Source organism: Aegilops tauschii, chromosome 5, assembly GCF_002575655.3.
Source record: "Aegilops tauschii subsp. strangulata cultivar AL8/78 chromosome 5, Aet v6.0, whole genome shotgun sequence".
NCBI classification, from domain to species: domain Eukaryota; kingdom Viridiplantae; phylum Streptophyta; class Magnoliopsida; order Poales; family Poaceae; genus Aegilops; species Aegilops tauschii.
Window position 1 is genome coordinate 537,862,591 of NC_053039.3, and position 23,053 is coordinate 537,885,643.

At 44.5% G+C, this 23,053-nt stretch overlaps 3 protein-coding genes across 3 annotated transcripts; 1 reads left to right on the top strand and 2 right to left on the bottom strand.

The window, feature by feature from the left end:
* Window positions 1-15,994: 15,994 nt before the first annotated feature.
* Window positions 15,995-19,475, top strand: LOC109774956 (DNA N(6)-methyladenine demethylase ALKBH1D). The gene is made up of 4 exons (XM_020333716.4): window positions 15,995-16,217; window positions 17,394-18,041; window positions 18,398-18,745; window positions 18,983-19,475. The coding sequence occupies exons 1-4, from the start codon at window positions 16,107-16,109 to the stop codon at window positions 19,271-19,273; spliced, it is 1,398 nt and encodes a 465-aa protein (XP_020189305.1). The 5' UTR covers window positions 15,995-16,106; the 3' UTR covers window positions 19,274-19,475.
* A 52-nt stretch (window positions 19,476-19,527) lies between these two features.
* LOC109774948 (protein LURP-one-related 15-like) lies at window positions 19,528-20,085 on the bottom strand. The gene is made up of 2 exons (XM_020333710.1): window positions 19,646-20,085; window positions 19,528-19,570 (listed from the first exon to the last, which is right to left on the bottom strand). Exons 1-2 carry the CDS (start codon window positions 20,083-20,085, stop codon window positions 19,528-19,530), a joined length of 483 nt encoding a protein of 160 aa, XP_020189299.1.
* Window positions 20,086-22,432: 2,347 nt separating this feature from the next.
* Window positions 22,433-23,053, bottom strand: LOC109774947 (protein LURP-one-related 15-like). The gene has a single exon (XM_020333709.1). The coding sequence runs from the start codon at window positions 23,051-23,053 to the stop codon at window positions 22,433-22,435; it is 621 nt and encodes a 206-aa protein (XP_020189298.1).

Genomic DNA, 23,053 nt, shown 5'->3' on the forward strand with positions numbered 1-23,053 from the left:
GATAAATGCTGAGATATTGAGTATAAAGTTGGGGGCCAGATCGTGGAAGTCCAACCCATAGTAAAACATCAATCCACGGACAAATGGATGAAGGGGGAATCCCAGCCCGCGGACGAAGTGTGTGAGAAACACAACCCTCTCATGGGGCTCGGGGGTAGGGACGATTTGCCCTTTTGCCGGGAGTCGGTGAGCAATCTCCTTGGCTAAATAGCCGGCCTCCCGGAGCTCCGCGATGTCCTTCTTCTTAACGGAGGAGGCCATCCACTTGCCTCCAGCTCCGGATCCGGACATGATTGGAGTTGATACGTCTCCAACGTATCTATAATTTTTTATTGTTCCATGCTATTATATTATCTGTTTTGGATGTTTATGGGCTTTATTTTACACTTTTATATTATTTTTGGGACTAACCTATTAACCCAGAGCCCAGTGCCAGTTCCTGTTTTTCCCCTTGTTTCAGTGTTTCAAAGAAAAGGAATATCAAACGGAGTCCAAACGGAATGAAACCTTCGGGAGAGTTATTTTTGGAACGGAAGCAATCCAGAAGACTTGGAGTGTACGTAAGGGAAGCAATGAGGAAGGCACGAGGCAGGGGGGCGCGCCCACCCCCTGGGCACGCCCTCCACCCTCGTGGGCCCCTCGTGGCTCCCCTGGCCGACTTCTTTCGCCTATATATGTCCATATACCCTAAAAACATCGGGGAATAGAATAGATCGGGAGTTCCGCCGCCGCAAGCCTCTGTAGCCACCAAAAACCAATCGGGACCCTGTTCCGGCACCCTGCCGGAGGGGGGAACCCTCACCGGTGGCCATCTTCATCATCCCGGCGCTCTCCATGACGAGGAGGGAGTAGTTCACCCTCGGGGCTAAGGGTATGTACTAGTAGCTATGTGTTTGATCTCTCTCTCGTGTTCTTGAGGTGGTATGATCTTGATGTATCACGAGCTTTGCTATTATAGTTGGATCTTGATACGTCCATTTTGCATCATGCTTTTATATCGATATTTATTGCATTATGGGCTGTTATTACACATTATGTCACAATACTTATGCCTATTCTCTCTTATTTTACAAGGTTTACATAAGGAGGGAGAATGCCGGCAGCTGGAATTCTGGGCTGGAAAAGGAGCAAATATTAGAGACCTATTCTACACAACTGCAAAAGTCCTGAAACTCCACGGAAGTTGTTTTTGGAAATAATGAAAAATACTGAGCGGAAGAAATACCAGAGGGGGCCCACACCCTGGCCACGAGGGTGGGGGGCGCGCCCTACCCCCCTGGGGGCGCCCCTTGCCTCGTGGGCCCCCTGTTGGCCCTCCGGTGCCCATCTTCTGCTATATGAAGTCTTCCGTCCGAAGAAAAATCATAAGCAAGCCTTCGGGACGAGACTCCGCCGCCACGAGGCGGAACCTTGGCGAAACCAATCTAGGGCTCCGATGGAGCTGTTCTGCCAGGGACACTTCCCTCCGGGAGGGGGAAATCTGTTGGAAATATGCCCTAGAGGCAATAATAAATGGTTATTATTATATTTCTTTGTTCATGATAATTGTCTATTGTTCATGCTATAATTGTGTTATCCGGAAATCGTAATACATGTGTGAATACATAGACCACAACGTGTCCCTAGTAAGCCTCTAGTTGACTAGCTCGTTGATCAACAGATAGTCATGGTTTCCTGACTATGGACATTGGATGTCATTGATAACGGGATCACATCATTAGGAGAATGATGTGATGGACAAGACCCAATCCTAAGCATAGCTCAAAGATCGTGTAGTTCGTTTGCTAGAGCTTTTCCAATGTCAAGTATCTTCTCCTTAGACCATGAGATCGTGCAACTCCCGGATACCGTAGGAGTACTTTGGGTGTGCCAAACGTCACAACGTAACTGGGTGACTATAAAGGTACACTACGGGTATCTCCGAAAGTGTCTGTTGGGTTGGCACGGATCGAGACTGGGATTTGTCACTCCGTATGACGGAGAGGTATCTCTGGGCCCACTCGGTAATGCATCATCATAATGAGCTCAATGTGACTAAGGCGTTAGTCACGGGATCATGCATTGCGGTACGAGTAAACAGACTTGCCGGTAACGAGATTGAACAAGGTATTGGGATACCGACGATCGAATCTCGGGCAAGTAACATACCGATTGACAAAGGGAATTGTATACGGGATTGATTGAATCCTCGACATCGTGGTTCATCCGATGAGATCATCGTGGAACATGTGGGAGCCAACATGGGTATCCAGATCCCGCTGTTGGTTATTGACCGGAGAGGCGTCTCGGTCATGTCTGCATGTCTCCCGAACCCGTAGGGTCTACACACTTAAGGTTCGGTGACGCTAGGGTTGTAGAGATATGAGTATGCGGAAACCCGAAAGTTGTTCGCAGTCCCGGATGAGATCCCGGACGTCATGAGGAGTTCTGGAATGGTCCGGAGGTGAAGAATTATATATAGGAAGTCAAGTTTCGGCCACCGGGAAAGTTTCGGGGGTCACCGGTATTGTACCGGGACCACCGGAAGGGTCCCGGGTGTCCACCGGGTGGGCCACCTATCCCGGAGGGCCCCATGGGCTGAAGTGGGAAGGGAACCAGCCCTTAGTGGGCTGGGGCGCCCCCCATGGGCCTCCCCCCTGCGCCTAGGGTTGGAAACCCTAGGGTGGGGGGGCGCCCCACTTGCCTTGGGGGGCAAGTCTCCCCCCTGGCCGCCGCCCCCCATCCAGATGGGTTCCTGGCCGGCGCCCCCCTCCCAGGGGGCCTATATAAAGGGGGGAGGGAGGGCAGCAAGACTACAGCCTTTGGCGCCTCCCTCCTCCCCTGCAACACCTCTCCCTCTCGCAGAAGCTCGGCGAAGCCCTGCCGAGACCCCGCTACATCCACCACCACGCCGTCATGCTGCTGGATCTCCATCAACCTCTCCTTCCCCCTTGCTGGATCAAGAAGGAGGAGACGTCGCTGCTCCGTACGTGTGTTGAACGCGGAGGTGCCGTCCGTTCGGCACTCGGTCATCGGTGATTTGGATCACGGCGAGTACGACTCCATCAACCTCGTTCATTGGAACGCTTCACTCGCGATCTACAAGGGTATGTAGATGCACTCCTTTCCCCTCGTTGCTAGTATACTCCATAGATGGATCTTGGTGAGCGTAGGAAAATTTTAAAATTCTGCTACGATCCCCAACAAAATCATCGCCATCGTCATCACCAACGCTCCTCTCATCGGGAGGGGGCCAATCTCCATCAACATCTTCACCAGCACCATCTCCTCTCAAACCCTAGTTCATCTCTTGTATCCAATTCTTGTCTCTAAGTCTGGGATTGGTACTTGTAGGTTGCTAGTAGTGTTGATTACTCCTTGTAGTTGATGCTAGTTGGTTTATTTGGTGGAAGATCATATGTTCATATCCATTATGAAAATTAATACTCCTATGATTATGAACATGAATATGCTTTGTGAGTAGTTACGTTTGTTCCTGAGGACATGGGAGAAGTCTTGCTATTAGTAGTCATGTGAATTTGGTATTCGTTCAATATTTTGATGAGATGTATGTTGTCTCCCCTCTAGTGGTGTTATGTGAACGTCGACTACATGACACTTCACCATTATTTGGGCCTAGAGGAAGGCATTGGGAAGTAATAAGTAGATGATCGTTGCTAGAGTGACAGAAGCTTAAACCCTAGTTTATGCATTGCTTCGTAAGGGGCTGATTTGGATCCATATGTTTCATGCTATGGTTAGGTTTACCTTAATACTTCTTTTGTAGTTGCGGATGCTTGCAATAGGAGTTAATCATAAGTGGGATGCTTGTCCAAGTAAGGACAGCATCCAAGCACCGGTCCACCCACATATCAAATTACCAAAGTACCGAACGCGGATCATATGAACGTGATGAAAACTAGCTTGACGATAATTCCCATGTGTCCTCGGGAGCGCTTTTCTTTATATAAGAGTTTGTCCAGGCTTGTCCTTTGCTACAAAAAGGATTGGGCCACCCTGCTGCACTTTATTTACTTTTGTTACTTGTTGCTCGTTACAAATTATCTTATCACAAAACTATCTGTTACCTATAATTTCAGTGCTTGCAGAGAATACCTTGCTGAAAACCGCTTATCATTTCCTTCTGCTCCTTGTTGGGTTCGACACTCTTACTTATGGAAAGGACTACGATAGATCCCCTATACTTGTGGGTCATCAAGACTCTTTTCTGGCGCCGTTGGTGGGGAGTGAAGCGCCTTTGGTAGGTGGAATTTGGTAAGTAAAAATTTATATAGTGTGCTGAAATTTATTGTCACTTGTTACTATGGAAAGTAATCCTCTGACGGGCTTGTTCAGGGTATCTTCACCCCGACCAGTAGAGCAAAGAGTTGCTCCTCAACCTACTGAACCTACTGAAAATGAAAATGTCTACTTTGAAATTCCTTCGGGTATGATAGAAAAACTGCTAGCTAATCCTTTTGCAGGAGATGGAACATTACATCCTGATGAGCACCTAATATATGTGGATGAAGTTTGTGGATTATTTAAGCTTGTAGGTATGCCCGATGATGTTATCAAGAAGAAGGTCTTCCCTTTATCTTTGAAGGGAGATGCATTGACATGGTATAGGCTATGTGATGATATGGGATCATGGAACTACAAACGATTGAAATTGGAATTTCATCAGAAGTTTTTATCCTATGCATCTTGTTCATCGTGATCGCAACTATATATATAATTTTTGGCCTCGCGAAGGATAAAGCATCGCTCAAGCTTGAGGGAGGCTTAAGTCAATGTTATATTCATGCCCCAATCATGAGCTCTCAAGAGAAATGATTATTCAAAAATTTTATGCTCGGCTTTCTGATAACAATCGCACCATGCTCGATACTTCTTGTGTTGGCTCTTTTATGATGAAGACTATTGAATTCAAATGGGATTTATTGGAAGAATTAAACGCAACTCTGAAGATTGGGATCTCGACAAAGGTAAGGAGTTAGGTATGACACCTAAGTTTGATTGTGTTAAATCTTTTATGGATACCGATGTTTTTCGTAAATTTAGCACTAAATATGGACTTGACTCAGAGATAGTAGCTTCTTTCTATGAATCTTTTGCTACTCATGTGGATCTCCCTAAGGAGAAGTGGTTTAAATATCATCCTCCCATAGAAGTAAAAGGCTGCACCTATTAAAGTTGAATAAAAGACTATCACTTATAATGATCCTATTGTTCCTACTGCTTATGTTGAGAAACCACCTTTCCCTGTTAGAATAAAGGATCATGCTAAAGCTTCAACTGTGGTTTGTAAAAGCAATGTTAGAACTTATACACCTCCTGAGCAAGTTAAAGTTGAACCTAATATTGCTATTGTTAAAGATCTCTTGGCTGATAATATTGATGGGCATGTTATTTATTTCTGTGATGAAACTGCTAGAATTGCTAAACCTTGTGCTAAAGATAAACATAGACCTGTGGTAGGCATGCCTGTTATTTCTGTTAAAATAGGAGATCATTGTTATCATGGCTTATGTGATATGGGTGCTAGTGCTAGTGCAATACCTATTGACTTATACAAAGAAATTATGCATGATATTGCACCTACTGAGTTAGAAGATATTGATGTCACAATTAAACTTGCCAATAGAGATACTATTTCACCCATGGGAATTGTTAGAGATGTTGAAGTCTTGTGTGAGAAAACTAAATATCCTGCCGATTTTCTTGTTCTTGGTTCCCCACAAGATAGCTTTTGTCCCATTATATTTGGTAGACCCTTCTTGAACACTGTAAATGCTAAGATAGACTGCGAAAAGGATGTTGTTACTATTGGTTTAGGTGATATGTCTCATGAGTTTAACTTTTCTAAATTTCGTAGACAACACCGTGAAGAGGAATTGCCTAGTAAAGATGAAATTATTGGTCTTGCTTCTATTGCCGTGCCTCCTAGTGATCCTTTAGAACAATATTTGCTAGACCATGAAAATGATATGTTTATGAATGAAAGAAGGGAAATAGATGAAGTGTTCTTTAAACAGGGACCTATTCTGAAACACAACTTGCTTGTTGAAATCCTAGGGGATCCTCCTCCACCCAAGGGTGATCCCGTGTTTGAGCTTAAACCATTACCTGATACTCTTAAATATGCTTATCTTGATGGAAAGAAGATATATCCTGTTATTATTAGTGCTAACCTTTCAGAGAAGGAGGAAGAAAAATTATTGAAAACTCCGAAGAAGCACTGTGCTGCTATTGGATATACTCTTGATGATCTTAAGGGCATTAGTCCCACTCTATGTCAACACAAAATAAATTTGGAGAAAGACGCCAAGCCCGTTATTGATCACCAACGACGGCTGAATCCTAAAATGAAAGAAGTGGTAAGAAAGGAAATCCTAAAGCTCCTTGAGGCAGGTATAATCTATCCCGTTGCTGATAGTCAGTGGGTAAGTCATGTCCATTGTGTCCCTAAGAAGGGAGGTATTACTGTCGTTCCTAATGATAAAGATGAATTGATTCCGCAAAGATTTATTACAGGTTATAGGATGGTAATTGATTTCCGCAAATTAAATAAGGCTACTAAAAAAGATCATTACCCCTTACCTTTTATTGATCAAATGCTAGAAAGATTATCCAAACATACACATTTTTGCTTTCTAGATGGTTATTCCGGTTTCTCTCAAATACCTGTGTCAGCTGATGATCAAGCTAAGACCACATTTACTTGCCCTTTTGGTACCTTTGCTTATAGACGTATGCCTTTTGGTTTATGTAATGCACCTGCTACCTTTCAAAGATGTATGATGGCTATATTCTCTGATTTTTGTGAAAAGATTTGTGAGGTTTTCATGGACGATTTCTCCGTCTATGGATCCTCTTTTGATGATTGCTTGAGCAACCTTGATCGAGTTTTGCAGAGATGTGAAGACACTAATCTTGTCTTGAATTGGGAAAAGTGCCACTTTATGGTTAATGAAGGCATTGTCTTGGGGCATAAAATTTCTGAAAGAGGTATTGAAGTTGATAAAGCTAAAGTTGATGCTATTGAAAAGATGCCCTGTCCTAAGGACATCAAAGGTATAAGAAGCTTCCTAGGTCACGCCGGATTTTATAGGAGGTTCATTAAGGACTTCTCAAAAAATTCTCGGCCTCTGACTAATCTATTACAAAAAGATATACCATTTGTCTTTGATGATGATTGTGTAGAAGCATTTGAAATACTTAAGAAAGCATTGATCTCTGCACCTATTGTTCAGCCACCTGATTGGAATTTACCTTTTGAAATTATGTGTGATGCTAGTGATTATGCTGTAGGTGCTGTTCTAGGGCAAAGAGTTGATACGAAATTAAATGTTATTCAATATGCTAGTAAAACTCTAGACAATGCCCAGAGAAATTATGCCAGTACTGAAAAAGAATTTTTAGCAGTTGTATTTGCTTGTGATAAGTTCAGACCTTATATTGTTGATTCTAAAGTAACTATTCACACTGATCATGCTGCTATTAAATACCTTATGGAAAAGAAAGATGCTAAACCTAGACTTATTAGATGGGTTCCCTTGCTACAAGAATTTGATTTGCATATTATTGATAGAAAGGGAGCTGAGAACCCCGTTGCAGACAACTTGTCTAGGTTAGAAAATGTTCATGATGACCCACTACCTATTGATGATAGCTTTCCTGATGAACAATTAGATGTCATAAATGCTTCTCGTACCGCCCCATGGTATGCTGATTATGCTAATTACATTGTTGCTAAATTTATACCACCTAGTTTCACATACCAGCAAAAGAAAAAGTTTTTCTATGATTTGAGACATTACTTTTGGGATGACCCACATCTTTATAAAGAAGGAGTAGATGGTGTTATTAGGCGTTGTGTACCTGAGCATGAACAGGAACAGATCCTACGCAAGTGTCACTCCGAGGCTTATGGAGGACACCATGCTGGAGATAGAACTGCACATAAGGTATTGCAATCCGGTTTTTATTGGCCTACTCTCTTCAAGGATGCCCGTAAGTTTGTCTTATCCTGTGATGAATGTCAAAGAATTGGTAATATTAGTAGACGTCAAGAAATGCCTATGAATTATTCACTTGTTATTGAACCATTTGATGTTTGGGGCTTTGATTATATGGGACCGTTTCCTGCCTCTAATGGGTATACTCATATTTTAGTTGCTGTTGATTACGTTACTAAGTGGGTAGAAGCTATTCCAACTAGTAGTGCTGATCATAACACCTCTATTAAGATGCTTAAAGAAGTTATTTTTCCGAGGTTTGGAGTCCCTAGATATTTAATGACTGATGGTGGTTCACATTTTATTCATGGTGCTTTCCGTAAAATGCTTGCTAAGTATGATGTTAATCATATAATTGCATCTCCTTATCACCCACAGTCTAGTGGTCAAGTAGAATTGAGTAATAGAGAGCTCAAATTAATTTTGCAAAAGACTGTAAATAGATCTAGAAAGAATTGGTCCAAGAAACTGGATGATGCATTATGGGCCTATAGAACTGCATATAAAAATCCTATGGGTATGTCTCTGTATAAAATGGTTTATGGAAAAGCATGTCACTTACCTCTCGAATTAGAACATAAGGCATATTGGGCTATTAAAGAGCTCAACTATGATTTCAAACTTGCCGGTGAGAAGAGGTTATTTGACATTAGCTCACTTGATGAATGGAGAACCCAAGCCTATGAGAATGCCAAGTTGTTTAAAGAAAAAGTTAAAAGATGGCATGACAAAAGAATACAAAAGCATGAGTTTAATGTAGGTGATTATGTATTGCTATACAACTCTCGTTTAAGATTTTTTGCAGGAAAACTTCTCTCTAAATGGGAAGGTCCTTACGTTATCGAGGAGGTCCATCGTTCCGGTGCCATAAAAATCAACAACTTCGAAGGCACAAATCCGAAGGTGGTGATCGGTCAAAGAATCAAACATTATATCTCAGGTAATCCCATAAATGTTGAAACCAACGTTATTGAAACCGTAACCCCGGAGGAATACATAAGGGACACTTTCCAGAATGTTTCAGACTCCGAAAAGGAATAGGTATGTGGTACGGTAAGTAAACCGACTCCAAAACAGTTCTAATGGCAATTTTTCTCCGTTTTGGAATATTTAGAAAAATAGAAAAATAAGAAGCAGTCCGGGAAGGACACGAGGGTGGAGGGCGCGCCCTACCCCCTGGACGCGCCCCCTGCCTCGTGGGCACCTCGTGCACTCTCCGGACTCCGTTTTCTTGCACGATACGTATTTTGGTCGGTAAAAATTCATTATATAATCTCCTGAAGGTTTTGACTCATGTATCACACGAATATCCTCTGTTCTTGTTTCGAGCTGTTGTTGCTGTAGATTAGAGAAAGATGTCTTCTCAAGAGTCAGTCGCGGAGAGCCGGGTGTCTCATCCGGCATCGAGATCAAGGACAAACAGCGATGCTGACCACTTTGGGCCAGCAACAGAGGAAGAGATGGACGCTGATTTGAAGAGGATAGATGCCATGGCGGAGGATCAAGAAGTCACTTCTCGCTTCCGAGCTGGATTTACGATGGGGGAACTACAGAGCTCGGCTATCCCAAACTCGGTTATTCCTTCCAATGTTAGATTTCTTTCTTATGAAAACATGAAGAAGAGTGTCACTTGTTCTCCCGCAGCTATGCAACACCCTTGGGTGCAAGGAGCTTTAGCCGTTACAGGAAAGCTTTGTAAGGAAATAATGGACCTCAAGCAGCAAGTCAATAAGCTCGAAGAGGAGAATCGTATACTAAGGGGCATCATCGCCAAGAATATCACATCACCACCCCCGAAAAAGGAGACATAATCACGTGGGTATGGGCACTCCCCTTGGCAACTGCCAAGCTTGGGGGAGGTGCCCCGGTATCGTATCACCATCACACTCTTATCTTTACCGTTTTTCTTAGTTCGATCCTTTTAGTAATATCTTATTCTAGTAGAATAAGGTTTTTGGTATGATCTATTTTTGAGTTTTGCTTTATGATCCCTTTATGTAATTGAGTCCGTGAGCTATATAATAAAGATTAGTGTTGAGTCAAGGGCTTGATTGTTTTGCTATGATCTTGAGTGAAGAAAAAAAAGAAGGAATAAAAAGAAATAAAAAGAGATCATATTGATCTTATGGAGAGTAATGACTTCACATAGAAAGAGTATGATGATAAAAAGTTGTTGAGAGTTGACAAATTTAGTTTTGGTCATCGTTGCAATTAATAGGAAGTAATAAAGAAAGAGAGGTTTCACATATAAATATACTTTCTTGGACATCTTTTATGATTGTGAGCACTCATTAAAATATGACATGCTAAAGAGTTGATGTTGGACAAGGAAGACAACGTAATGGGTTATGTTTTCTTATATCTGAAATAAAGTATATTGTTATGGATCATCCAACATGTTGAGCTTACATTTCCCCCTCATGCTAGCCAAATTCTTTGCACCAAGTAGAGATACTACTTGTGCTTCCAAAAATCCTTAAACCCAGTTTTGCCATGAGAGTCCACCATATCTACCTATGGATTGAGTAAGATCCTTCAAGTAAGTTGTCATCGGTGCAAGCAATAAAAATTGCTCTCTAAATATGTATGATTGATTGGTGTGGAGGAAATAAGCTTTATACGATCTTGTGATGTGGAAGAAATAAAAGCGACGGACTGCATAATAAAGGTTCATATCACAAGTGGCAATATAAAGTGACGTTCTTTCGCATTAATATTTTGTGCATCTAACTCTGAAAGCGCATGGCAACCTCTGCTTCCCTCTGCGAAGGGCCTATCTTTTACTTTTATCTTCTACCTTATGCAAGAGTCATGGTGATTTTCACCTTTCCTTTTTACATTTAACCTTTGGCAAGCACAGTGTGTTGGAAAGATCCTGACATATATATCTAATTGGATGTAAGTTAGCATGAACTATTATTGTTGACATTACCCTCGAGGTAAAAGGTTGGGAGGCGAAACTATAAGCCCCTATCTTTCTTTGTGTCCGATTGAAACTCCGTAACCACAAGTATTGCGTGAGTGTTAGCAATTGTGAAAGACTAAATGATAGTTGAGTATGTCGACTTGCTGAAAAGCTCTGACATAGACTCTTTCTGATGTTATGATAAATTGCAATTGCTTCAATGACTGAGATTGTAGTTTGTTAGTTCTCAATAAAGTTTCTGATTCATACTTTGCATTGTGAATAGATTATTACTTGAGCATAAGAAATCATATGACAATATCCATATATGTTGTTGTTATGAGAATAATCATGATGCCCTCATGTCCGTATTTTATTTTATCGACACCGCTACCTCTAAACATGTGGACATATTTATCGTTATCGGCTTCCGCTTGAGGACAAGCGAGGTCTAAGCTTGGGGGAGTTGATATGTCCATTTTGCATCATGCTTTTATATCGATATTTATTGCATTATGGGCTGTTATTACACATTATGTCACAATAATTATGCTTATTCTTTCTTATTTTACAAGGTTTACATAAGGAGGGAGAATGCCGGCAGCTGGAATTCTGGGCTGGAAAAGGAGCAAATATTAGAGACCTATTCTGCACAACTCCAAAAGTTCTGAAACTCCACGGAAGTTGTTTTTGGAAATAATGAAAAATACTGAGCGGAAGAAATACCAGAGGGGGCCCACACCCTGGCCACGAGGGTGGGGGCATGCCCTACCCCCCTGGGCGCGCCCCCTGCCTCGTGGGCCCCCTATTGGCCCTACGGTGCCTATCTTCTGCTATATGAAGTCTTTCGTCCGAAGAAAAATAATAAGCAAGCTTTCGGGACGAGACTCCGCCGCCATGAGGCGGAACCTTGGCGGAACCAATCTAGGGCTCCGGCGAAGCTGTTCTGCCGGGGACACTTCCCTCCGGGAGGGGGAAATCATCGCCATCGTCATCACCAACGCTCCTCTCATCGGGAGGGGCCCAATCTCCATCAACATCTTCACCAACACCATCTCCTCTCAAACCCTAGTTCATCTCTTGTATCCAATTCTTGTCTCTAAGTCTGGGATTGGTACTTGTAGGTTGCTAGTAGTGTTGATTACTCCTTGTAGTTGATGCTAGTTGGTCTATTTGGTGGAAGATCATATGTTCAGATCCATTATGCATATTAATACTCCTCTGATTATGAACATGAATATGCTTTGTGAGTAGTTACGTTTGTTCCTGAGGACATGGGAGAAGTCTTGCTATTAGTAGTCATGTGAATTTGGTATTCGTTCAATATTTTGATGAGATGTATGTTGTCTCCCCTCTAGTGGTGTTATGTGAACGTCGACTACATGACACTTCACCATTATTTGGGCCTAGAGAAGGCATTGGGAAGTAATAAGTAGATGATGGGTTGCTAGAGTGACAGAAGCTTAAACCCTAGTTTATGCATTGCTTCGTAAGGGGCTGATTTGGATCCATATGTTTCATGCTATGGTTAGGTTTACCTTAATACTTCTTTTGTAGTTGCGGATGCTTGCAATAGGAGTTAATCATAAGTGGGATGCTTGTCCAAGTAAGGACATCACCCAAGCACCGGTCCACCCACATATCAAATTATCAAAGTACCGAACGCGAATCATATGAACGTGATGAAAACTAGCTTGACGATAATTCCCATGTGTCCTCGGGAGCGCTTTTCTTTATATAAGAGTTTGTCCAGGCTTGTCCTTTGCTACAAAAAGGATTGGCCACCTTGCTGCACTTTATTTACTCTTGTTACTTGTTGCTCGTTACAAATTATCTTATCACAAAACTATCTGTTACCTATAATTTCAGTGCGTGCAGAGAATACCTTGCTGAAAACCGCTTATCAATTCCTTCTGCTCCTCGTTGGGTTCGACACTCTTACTTATCGAAAGGACTACGATAGATCCCCTATACTTGTGGGTCATCAGATCTTATGATGTTTCTCCCCCTCTACTTTCTTGTAATGGATTGAGTTTTCCCTTTGAAGTTATCTTATCGGATTGAGTCTTTAAGGATTTGAGAATACTTGATGTATGTCTTGCCGTGCTTATCTGTGGTGACAATGGGATATCACGTGATCCACTTGATGTATGTTTTGGTGATCAACTTGCGGGTTCCGCCCATGAACCTATGCATAGGGGTTGGCACACGTTTTCATCTTGACTCTCCGGTAGAAACTTTGGGGCACTCTTTGAAGTACTTTTGTGTTGGTTGAATAGATGAATCTGAGATTGTGTGATGCATATCGTATAATCATACCCACGGATACTTGAGGTGACATTGGAGTATCTAGGTGACATTAGGGTTTTGGTTGATTTGTGTCTTAAGGTGTTATTCTAGTACGAACTCTATGATAGATTGAACGGAAAGAATAGCTTCGTGTTATTTTACTACGGACTCTTGAATAGATCGATCAGAAAGGATAACTTTGAGGTGGTTTCGTACCCTACCATAATCTCTTCGTTTGTTCTCCGCTATTAGTGACTTTGGAGTGACTCTTTGTTGCATGTTGAGGGATAGTTATGTGATCCAATTATGTTATTATTGTTGAGAGAACTTGCACTAGTGAAAGTATGAACCCTAGGCCTTGTTTCAACGCATTGCAATACCGTTTACGCTCACTTTTATCATTAGTTATCTTGCTGTTTTTATTTTTTCAGATTACAAAAACCTATATCTACCATCCATATTGCACCTGTATCACCATCTCTTCGCCGAACTAGTGCACCTATACAATTTACCATTGTATTGGGTGTGTTGGGGACACAAGAGACTCTTTGTTATTTGGTTGCAGGGTTGCTTGAGAGAGACCATCTTCATCCTACGCCTCCCACGGATTGATAAACCTTAGGTCATCCACTTGAGGGAAATTTGCTACTGTCCTACAAACCTCTGCACTTGGAGGCCCAACAACGTCTACAAGAAGAAGGTCGTGTAGTAGACATCAGGAGTGCCTTCTCAAACGAGGAAAAGCTAAAGCTTGGGCGCTAGAGCTCGAGGACGGAAGGACTAAAGTTGAAGAAGGGTGTGGGTAAAGGGAGAGTGTCCTTATCCCCTTATAAAGGCCGCGAATATTAAGCGCCTCCCCACTCGTCCTGAAAACTCGCCTATTCCCAAGGGCTGTATAAACGGCACGGTTGAGTTACCCATGCCCGCATTTGATGAGAATCCCGCAATAAGGGGACACGATCTCTGCTTCGGCAAGACGTGCCAATAACAACCGTGTCTCGGAACGTGGGATGGCAGATGAAAAACGGTTCGAAATTATGACCGGACAGACGCGATGTCGTGTTGTAAAGAAGCTGTCAACAGATTAGATTCGTGCAAATATTATATCCTCTCTGCGGTTGTGTATGGTGTATAACAGGTCCGGATACAATCATCACGTCCGAAGACTATCTTGGAGTTCGGAAAAAGGGGAACCCGCCTTGCAATGCCGAAGACGATCTGTGCGCCGGACTCCTCGTCGTTGAAGCCAGGTTCAGGGGCTACCGAGGGAGTCCTGGACTAAGGGGTCCTCGGACGTCCGGCCTGTTATTCATTGGCCGGACTGATGGGCTGTGAAGATACGAAGGCCGAAGACTATACCCGTGTCCGGATTGGACTTTCCTTGGCGTGGAAGGCAAGCTAGGCGACCAGCTGTGAAGATTCCTTCTTATGTAACCGAATCCATGTAACCCTAGATCTCTCCGGTGTCTATATAAACCGGAGAGCATAGTCCGGATAGGGGACATCCATTACCATATTCATATAGGCTAGGCTCCTAGGGTTTAGCCATTACGATCTCGTGGTAGATCAGCTCTTGTAACACTCATATTCATCAAGATCAATCAAGCAGGAAGTAGGGCATTACCTCCATAGAGAGGGCCCGATCCTGGGTAAACATCGTGTCCCCCGTCTCCTGTTACCATCGATCCTAGACGCACAGTTCGGGACCCCCTACCCGAGATCCGCCGGTTTTGACACCGACAACATGTTTTATGATCATGCACGCCATGATTGTGGGGGATGAGGATGAATATGCTACCGGAGGTCTGCAATTTGAGAATATGGGTGATCCTATCCAACTTTTAAATCAGAATCCGGCCACGTTTGATGAGTTTGTCCAAATGAAACAATAAATTCGACATTGAGCAACTCATAAACAGCTCAAGGAAGACCCAATTAAGCTTCTGTGAGCGCTTAAAAGGGACAATCATAACATATCTGCGAGTTGATTTCAAGTTTGAACTAATTTATTTCAAAACTTAGATGGATTGTAATATTTACATTTAAACTATTGTTGTATTTAAATATTTTCACTCATCAAATAATTGGTATGCTGTTATTCTGAGAGTCGCCGACTTAGAAAAAACAGGGGCAAATGCCTAGCGGCAATAATGGATGGTCGGCTCCTGCATTCGTGTCTACAAAAGAGTCCAGACCGGCGGACAAATGGTGTGTTCATTTTGAGGCTCGGTGTTAGAGATGCCCTAACATACTCCCTCTTGAGAAAAATATATGTCTCTCTCTTCAATTTTGAGGCTACTTTGATCTTGAATTTGGCTAGCACTTTCTCCGTTCAGAAATACAAACTACATATAAATGAGCGAACAAACACACTAAAACGTGTCTATGTACATCTGATTTAAAACAAAAGTGAGAGCATCTTATATTCATGAAATAGAGAGAGTATTACTTACAATCCCTTCTTTCGTCGAAGGAGGCAATGCGTAGGAGTAGAAAAGCCAAGTCAAATTCACACCCTTTATCATCGGGGAAAAAATGCGCGCCTTCTTTTCAGCTGAAAATTCACACCTTTAGCTCCTCTCACACCTTTTTTTTTGCAAATTTTATTGAACTGGTGAAGACTCCAAGGTCTTTTTTTTTTTTTTGAGAAGAAATCTGGTGAAGGCTCCAAGGTGAGTGGAATCCGGGTCGCCGAGTCGGTTCCGCTCCGCCCACGAACCCGCCCGCCCGCCCGCGCCTGGTGTTGGTGGGTCATAAATAACGGCGACCGCCCCCCGTTGGCCTCCTCCCGAGAGGCCGAGACCCAACCAATCACTCTGTTGCCAACGGGCAAGTCGACAACCAGCCACACCAAAGGCGAAACGGCAGCGCAGAGCAGAGCCCCCTGCTTTTCCGCCTCCGCCACCGCGCCCATGGCAGGCGGCCGCGGCCGTGGCCGCGGCGGCGGAAGGAACCCGGCGAACTCCTCCTCCTCCTCCTCCTCCTCCTCCAGGCGGCACAAGTACCGGGTCTCGCGCGAGTTCGTACGTGCCTCCTTTGCCCTAGCCCTTCTTTCGCCTCTTCTCTTCTGGTACGAACGCCAACCTACGGGCGGGGGTTTCTTTTCTTTCTGTTCGTCTTTCCGGCCCGCCGCTCCGCCGGGGCTAGGGTTTGGGGGTTTCGACAGCGGCTGTAGATTGCGACGGCGGCATGGTGCCGGGATTCTGGAATGCGCCGTGGCATTTGTGCGGCGCGGCTGTTAGGGGTCAGCACCGTGTCCGTTGTGGGTTTTGGTTTGGTACGAAATTAGGAATCTTTTCCTCTGCATCCGCGGAAGCGCAAGTAGCAGAATCCAATTGCGGCCTTCCTCCCTCAGCATTGGTGCGGCTGGAATTAGGGCCTGAATCTGAATTGGTGCCTGACGAAATGTGCCACCTCATGTGCTACCAGAATATCACACTTGTAGTCTTGTAGTACATGGACCGAGCATGCTATTTGTTGGGTTCTCTCTGTTTCTGCGCTACAGTAGCTCATGAACGTAACCCAAATTTTTTTTTGACACTTCACAAATTTGTCAGCCGTTCATAGCAGCAACCATTATTTGTGTATCACTTAGGGTCTGAATTGGTGTCTGCGGGACTGTACCGCCTGATGTGTTAGCAGAATATCAGAGTTGGTATTCTTGCACATGGACTGAGCATGTTATTTGTTGGGCTCTCTTTGTTGCTGCGCTAAAGATGGGATCTTTTTTTTTAGTGGTTTGTAGAGGTTTTGTTCTCTCTGTCAGTTGGAAGTATCAGAAACTTTCTGCTTTTTGAACAAGTAACATGAATACAGTCATCCGTTTGCAGTGTGGGGTGGCCATGGAGTTTTTATTTTGTGAGTATTTCATTTGCTGGACCTGAAGGAAAGAATGTGGGACCCTATGCCATTGCTTCAACTTCCTCTTTGTATTGCCTTTTTCTATAATCTCTGTAGAATTGTGTGTTTGCTCGCTCATTTCAATTTGTAGTTGTAGACTTCTGTCTAGTCATGTATATGGCCATTAAAAGGTTGTGAGCATTGACATGGTGAAATTCAATTTGATAGTCATCCCTTTTTATTTCTTAAGTTAAGTACATTTATGTGTCTTGTATTGTTGGCACATTTTGCTGGTCTTCCAGAAATATTTATGTTATCCTGTTTCATGCTAACAGTCATAAATATCAACTATATTTTAGGGTCCTGAAACTGAAAGGTCCTTCGAACCTCAAAAGGAAGGGCCAAGTTCATCTTCTCACTCAGTTAGCAGTAAAAAATTGCAGATGGTTACACCAGTCCTACCAAAGTCTCTAGATTCACCAGTTCAACCAAGAAAGTCCCTTGATTCACCGCTGATGATGGCTGAACAAGTTCATCCGCCGAAATCTCAAGATCCACTGGTCCAAACGGTTGCATCGATTCAAATATCACAATCTCCAGAATCCAGTAGCGCTTCATGTGGCTCTGGAGCTGTGGGGTCTCTAGATTCACCACTTCAACCATGGAAGTCTCTTGATTCATCGCTGATGATGGCCGAACAAGTTCAACAACCGAAATCTCAAGATTCGCTGGTCCAAATGGTTGCGTCGATGCAACTATCAAAACCTCTAGACTCCAGTAGCGCTTCAACTGGCTCTGGAGCTGTGGGGTCTGATTTAGGAGCTGCTCCATTTGATATATGCATGGGTAACAGCAAAGGCATTTTCAAGCTAAATCGCCCTTTACATGAGATCAAGAGAGAAGAAAAACGCCTCCGTGCAAGGGAGCTTTCAAACAGTGCAGCTCAGTTGCAACATCTGAGACCTGGGATGGTTTTATTGAAAAGCTTCTTAAAGCCGGATGATCAGGTACATCTATATTTACACAGTTTTGCTCTGTTTGTTATTTCATCTTAATTTCTTTGTTTTATCCTATATCCATTGATTATTTTGTACCGCTCAGACGAAAACTGTTGTTTGACATTAGTATTCAAATTTGTTTTTGTGTGCCTTTGGACTTTTGCTTGCTCATTACTGAAGTGTTATGTTTCCATTCTTTTGTCAGCACGCATTGCTGCAACCTTCATAACACTTTAACAGAACTCTGATAAGCCAGAAACATATATTTCCTTTACTGATTTTATTATTGTACCTCTCCAATTATGCGTTCAAGTACGCTTGCAGAAAGCTTACCTCTAAGCATTTTTTGTTGTTGTGCATCTCAGGTTGAAATTATCAAGCTTTGTCGGGAACTTGGTGTTGGCACAGGAGGATTTTATCAACCTGCCTACAGAGATGGTGGTAAGCTAAGTCTGCGGATGATGTGCTTAGGGAAGAACTGGGATCCAGATTCAAGATCATATGGAGATACACGACCCTATGATGGGGCTCAACCACCACAGATGCCACAGGAATTGACTAAGTTTGTGGAAGAAGCCATTAAAGCTTCCCATGATTTCTTGAAACAAAGAGGCAAGGGAGCTACCGATCCCGCTGCAGAACTTCCTCTGATGTCACCTGACATCTGCATTGTGAACTTCTACACCACTGGCGGGAAGTTAGGTCTTCATAAGGTACAAAAGAAAAGCTTTCTCTAACCATATGTTTTCATACATTAGCATCATTACGTTTCCTATTTCTGCTACCAATCTATGGGATGAGCTGAGCGCTGATGGATTAATTCAGTAAACATGCATTTGCAGTATAATGTCTTGTACTCCCATTTCTTTACAGTTGGAATGCTAATCCAGCTGAACTCTTTTTTCACGAGTACTATAGCTGGGCCCCAACTGATTTTTGTCACTTGACAGGACAAAGATGAAGATAAATCTAGCCTTGACAAGGGACTGCCTGTTGTTTCCTTTTCATTGGGCGACACTGCAGAATTCTTGTATGGTGATGACAGAGATGTTGATAAGGCTTCAAAGATTAAACTTGAATCTGGTGATGTTCTGATATTTGGTGGTCAATCAAGGCACATATTCCATGGGGTCTCCAGCATTGCGCCGAAAAGTGCACCACTCTGGGTGACCGACAAGGCAAATCTTCGACCCGGGCGCCTGAACCTCACATTCAGGCAGCATTCAGCGCCTAGGGGCTAGGGCATGCTGCATTCAGCGCCTCCCTTTAGGCATGGTGCAAGCAGAGGATGCTCTCTCATGTTCTATTTAAGTTCCCTGTTAGCAAATGTCTGCAAGAACCCCCTATATAGCTATTTGAAAACCTGTGCTCGTCACTATTATGTGTGTTTTTCATGCACAATATTGTCGCCTCTATCATGTTCAAAGCTGTCTCGCATCATGAGTGGAAGCAGTTCAATAGGTAACTAACAAACTAGATCAAATTCTGTCCAAACTTATCCAATTTGGCCAACTGATTGGGAAGCTGGAGCAAAACATCTTGCACACAGAAAAAACACGTGAAAACAGCAACAATTCAGTACTTGTAACTTTTTATTATTTCTAGCTCGTGACCTCTCCTCTTCAGCGTCGTCGAGCCGTATCCCCTCCAGAACCACGGTTAGCCCCAGGACGAAAGCATGGTCGACGCCTTCGTTGACACGGACGTCATACTTAGTCGGACACAAGAATCCCCCCGAGCTTTCGATCTGGGCAACGGTGGCGCCGGCGTGGGTGACGGCGCAGTCAGTCCCGCGGTACCAGGGGCGGACGCCGACGAAGTCGCGGCGCCTCTCGCCGTCGAGGTGCACGTGGATGTCTCCCGTGTTGGTCAGCGAAGGCCGCACGACGGCGGAGAAGAGCAGGTCCTTGGAGCTCGTGCTGCCCCCCTGGAACGCCTTCCACGTCCGGCGGACCTCGAACAGGGACGGCCGGCGCTGCACGGTGAGCACGGGGCGCGACGCGGCGTCGAGGAGGACGGAGCGGCCGAAGAGGAAGGACCCGTCCATCCGCATCACCGCTGGCGTCCGTGACGGTCAGGTCGCGGTGCCACGGCCAGCCGGTCTTGGCCACGGTGAACGCCGTGGGGCGCCGCGCGCAAAACCGCGCGGCCACCACCGAGAACGCCATTCGAGAGTCGATACAGAGCCGCAACAGATCGCCAGGTACCCGTAGACGTAGGTTTGTACTACGTACGAACCTCGTACTCCAAAGGTTTCGTGTATACTGCTAGTATCTAAAATTCTGGAGGATCACTATTTACTTTCTGTACAAGACATTATCCCTGGCATATTTCAGTGCGACGAACGCAGAGCTACAAGGCTATATATCATCTCGTCGGCTCAACCAAGACGCGGCTTCAACTTTTATCTTCAAAAAATCTAACCAATGCATGCACACCTTGTGCGCTGGTTGTCTGATTTCCACCTAACAACACCCCTCTAGGAGGGGGAGAGGTGTCCTATGGGTTTGAGGTGATGATCCCTTTTTTTTTGGCAGATAAAACTTGTATTACTCAAAACTCCACATAATTACAGATTTACAATCAACCAAACTGAGTTCAACTGCCTCTGGGGGCCGAACCCACCCATATGACAGTCCTTCCTTTTAAATGAGCAAAGTTTGTTAAATAATTGCTAATCTTGTTTCCGCTACGACTAATCTCTATATATACTATTTAAAAAGAATGTAAGGTTTTATTTTTCATTTTTCTTCGCATCCCCCCTTCGTCCAACCTTCCCCGTATGATAATCAACCACCTTAATTTACTTAATTCCACTTTAATTACTTACCAAATTTTCCATCAAACTATAAGGTAAATTCACGAGCATGATTTGATATTTACACCATTACATTAATATGGGCAGATAAATCACTAGAATATATATATCCTGTTGCAACACACCGAAGATTTGACAGTGGCGAAAACACTGAATCGTTTTTTGAGCGCGTTTTGACATGGCAACAATACAAATACGTGTCTCATTACCCCTTCTTTCACTGGGCGAGGACACCGCAAGAGTTCCTATAGTATTCAATCCTATGAATCAAACAACCAACATAGAAAAAAATCCTTCCAAATATGACACCTTTACCTTTGATAGGATCGCACTCAGGATGATGACGAATATACCAATGAGCGAATCTAGATAAGTAGTCAAGAACATTCGGGACACTTCCAGCGAGGGTGCATGTTTGTGGTGGATCACACTGGTCAAGAATGAGGTGATGATCCAAGTGAATCACGGACTCGCTAGCCCGACTTCAGATGAAATCACAAGCTCTTTATGCAAAACTTGGTAGAACAATATGACTGAACATGAAACCTTGGTAGACCTGAAGCAACACCTCTAAAATGGTTTCATTTTTATGTTCATCTAACCAACCAAGTCATACACACCTTGCGTACGTGTTGGTTGTCTCATTGCCACCTGACAACACCTACACCCCTCTAAAAGGAGGGTGGTGGAGGGTGTCGTATGGGAACAAGGTGATCCAAGTGGATCACATATATAGTTGCTATCCTAGTTTCAAATGAAACCATCAAGCAATTTTCAACAAACTTGGTCAAACAATATGGCCAACACCTGAAGCAAGAAAAAAGAATAGGACATGCCGCACCTTCCTCAGCCACCAGCAACCGCACCCATGGACCCTATACCGACCAACCGTGCTGTCAAAGATAACACCCCAAAGGATGAGGTTTTTGCCTGGAGTGCGCATGCGGGTGAAAGCCAAGGAAGCTCCATTACGATGCCTTTAAGAGCATCTCCACTCGTTTTCTCATGTTATTGGCCTATTTTCATAGAAACACAATTTAACATGCATACCAAGAAATGAAAAAAGACAGCATGCATAACGATGAAACTCCATGAAATACTAGGCGTCAGTCACCTTCTCCTCGCAGCCTCACGGCAAGACAGAGCCAACAATGATATGGCAGCAGTCTCCGAGGTGGAGGCGAGTCGGATATTTGACGGGCTTGGGTGCGTGCGCTTGGATCATTCGGGGTTTTGTGGTGGACCGGGAGCGGCGGTTCAGAGAAGGGGCCAAGGCGCACATGGTATCACCATTGGCGGGGGTCGGCGTTAGAAGACGGGAGGGGTTCAACAGGAGGAAGACGGCCTGGGGAGGAAGAAAGGCTCTCGGTCGTTCGATCTAGATCAAACGGTGTTGATTGCTTTGACTAGACTAAAAGGAAAATCAGGCGCCCCCATACTATCCAAAACAGGCACTTTCTGTTCTGCAGCATCAGTTCCATAGAGAACACGTAATAAACTAAATCATATTCATATCGCATCTTTGATTAGAGGTAAACATATTGCATGAAAAGAACCCATAAAATTGGAGCCGGCCGGCACTTCAGTTCCTGTGTCTCCAAGATTCGTCGACACGTATCTCGTCCAGAATCACGGTGAGCGCCAGGACAAAAGCACGGTCGACCCCTGGGTTGACACTAACGTTATACTCCGGCTGCTCATCCAACGGTCCGGTCGTGCGGTTGATCTTGGCGACAGCGGGGCCGTTGGCCCTGCCGAGGGAGACGGTGCACTCGCGCCCGTCCCGTCCGCCGCACACGACCACGTAGTCGACGCGCCTCTCGCTGTATCTCCGGTTGCCGCCGCCGGCGAGGTGCACGTGGACGACGCCCCTGGAGAACACCCATGGCTGCGACACCGTGGCGAAGAGCAGCTCCTCCGGGCTCGCGCTGCCCCCTCTGAACGCCTCCCACCTCCGGGTCACCGGGAGCAGCGACGGGCAGCGCTTCACGGTCACCACCGTCTGGCACGACGCCGCGTCCAGGAGGAGGGACCGGCGGGGCCAGCACCACGCCTGCCCCTCCACCCGCATCACCGCCGCGCCGCCATCCGCATCGTCTGTGATGCTCATGTTGCGCTCCGACTTCTTGCTCACGGTGAACGCCGTCGCGTGCGGCGCGCAGAACCGCGCGTCCACCACCGCTCCCGTCGTCGTCGGTGCCAT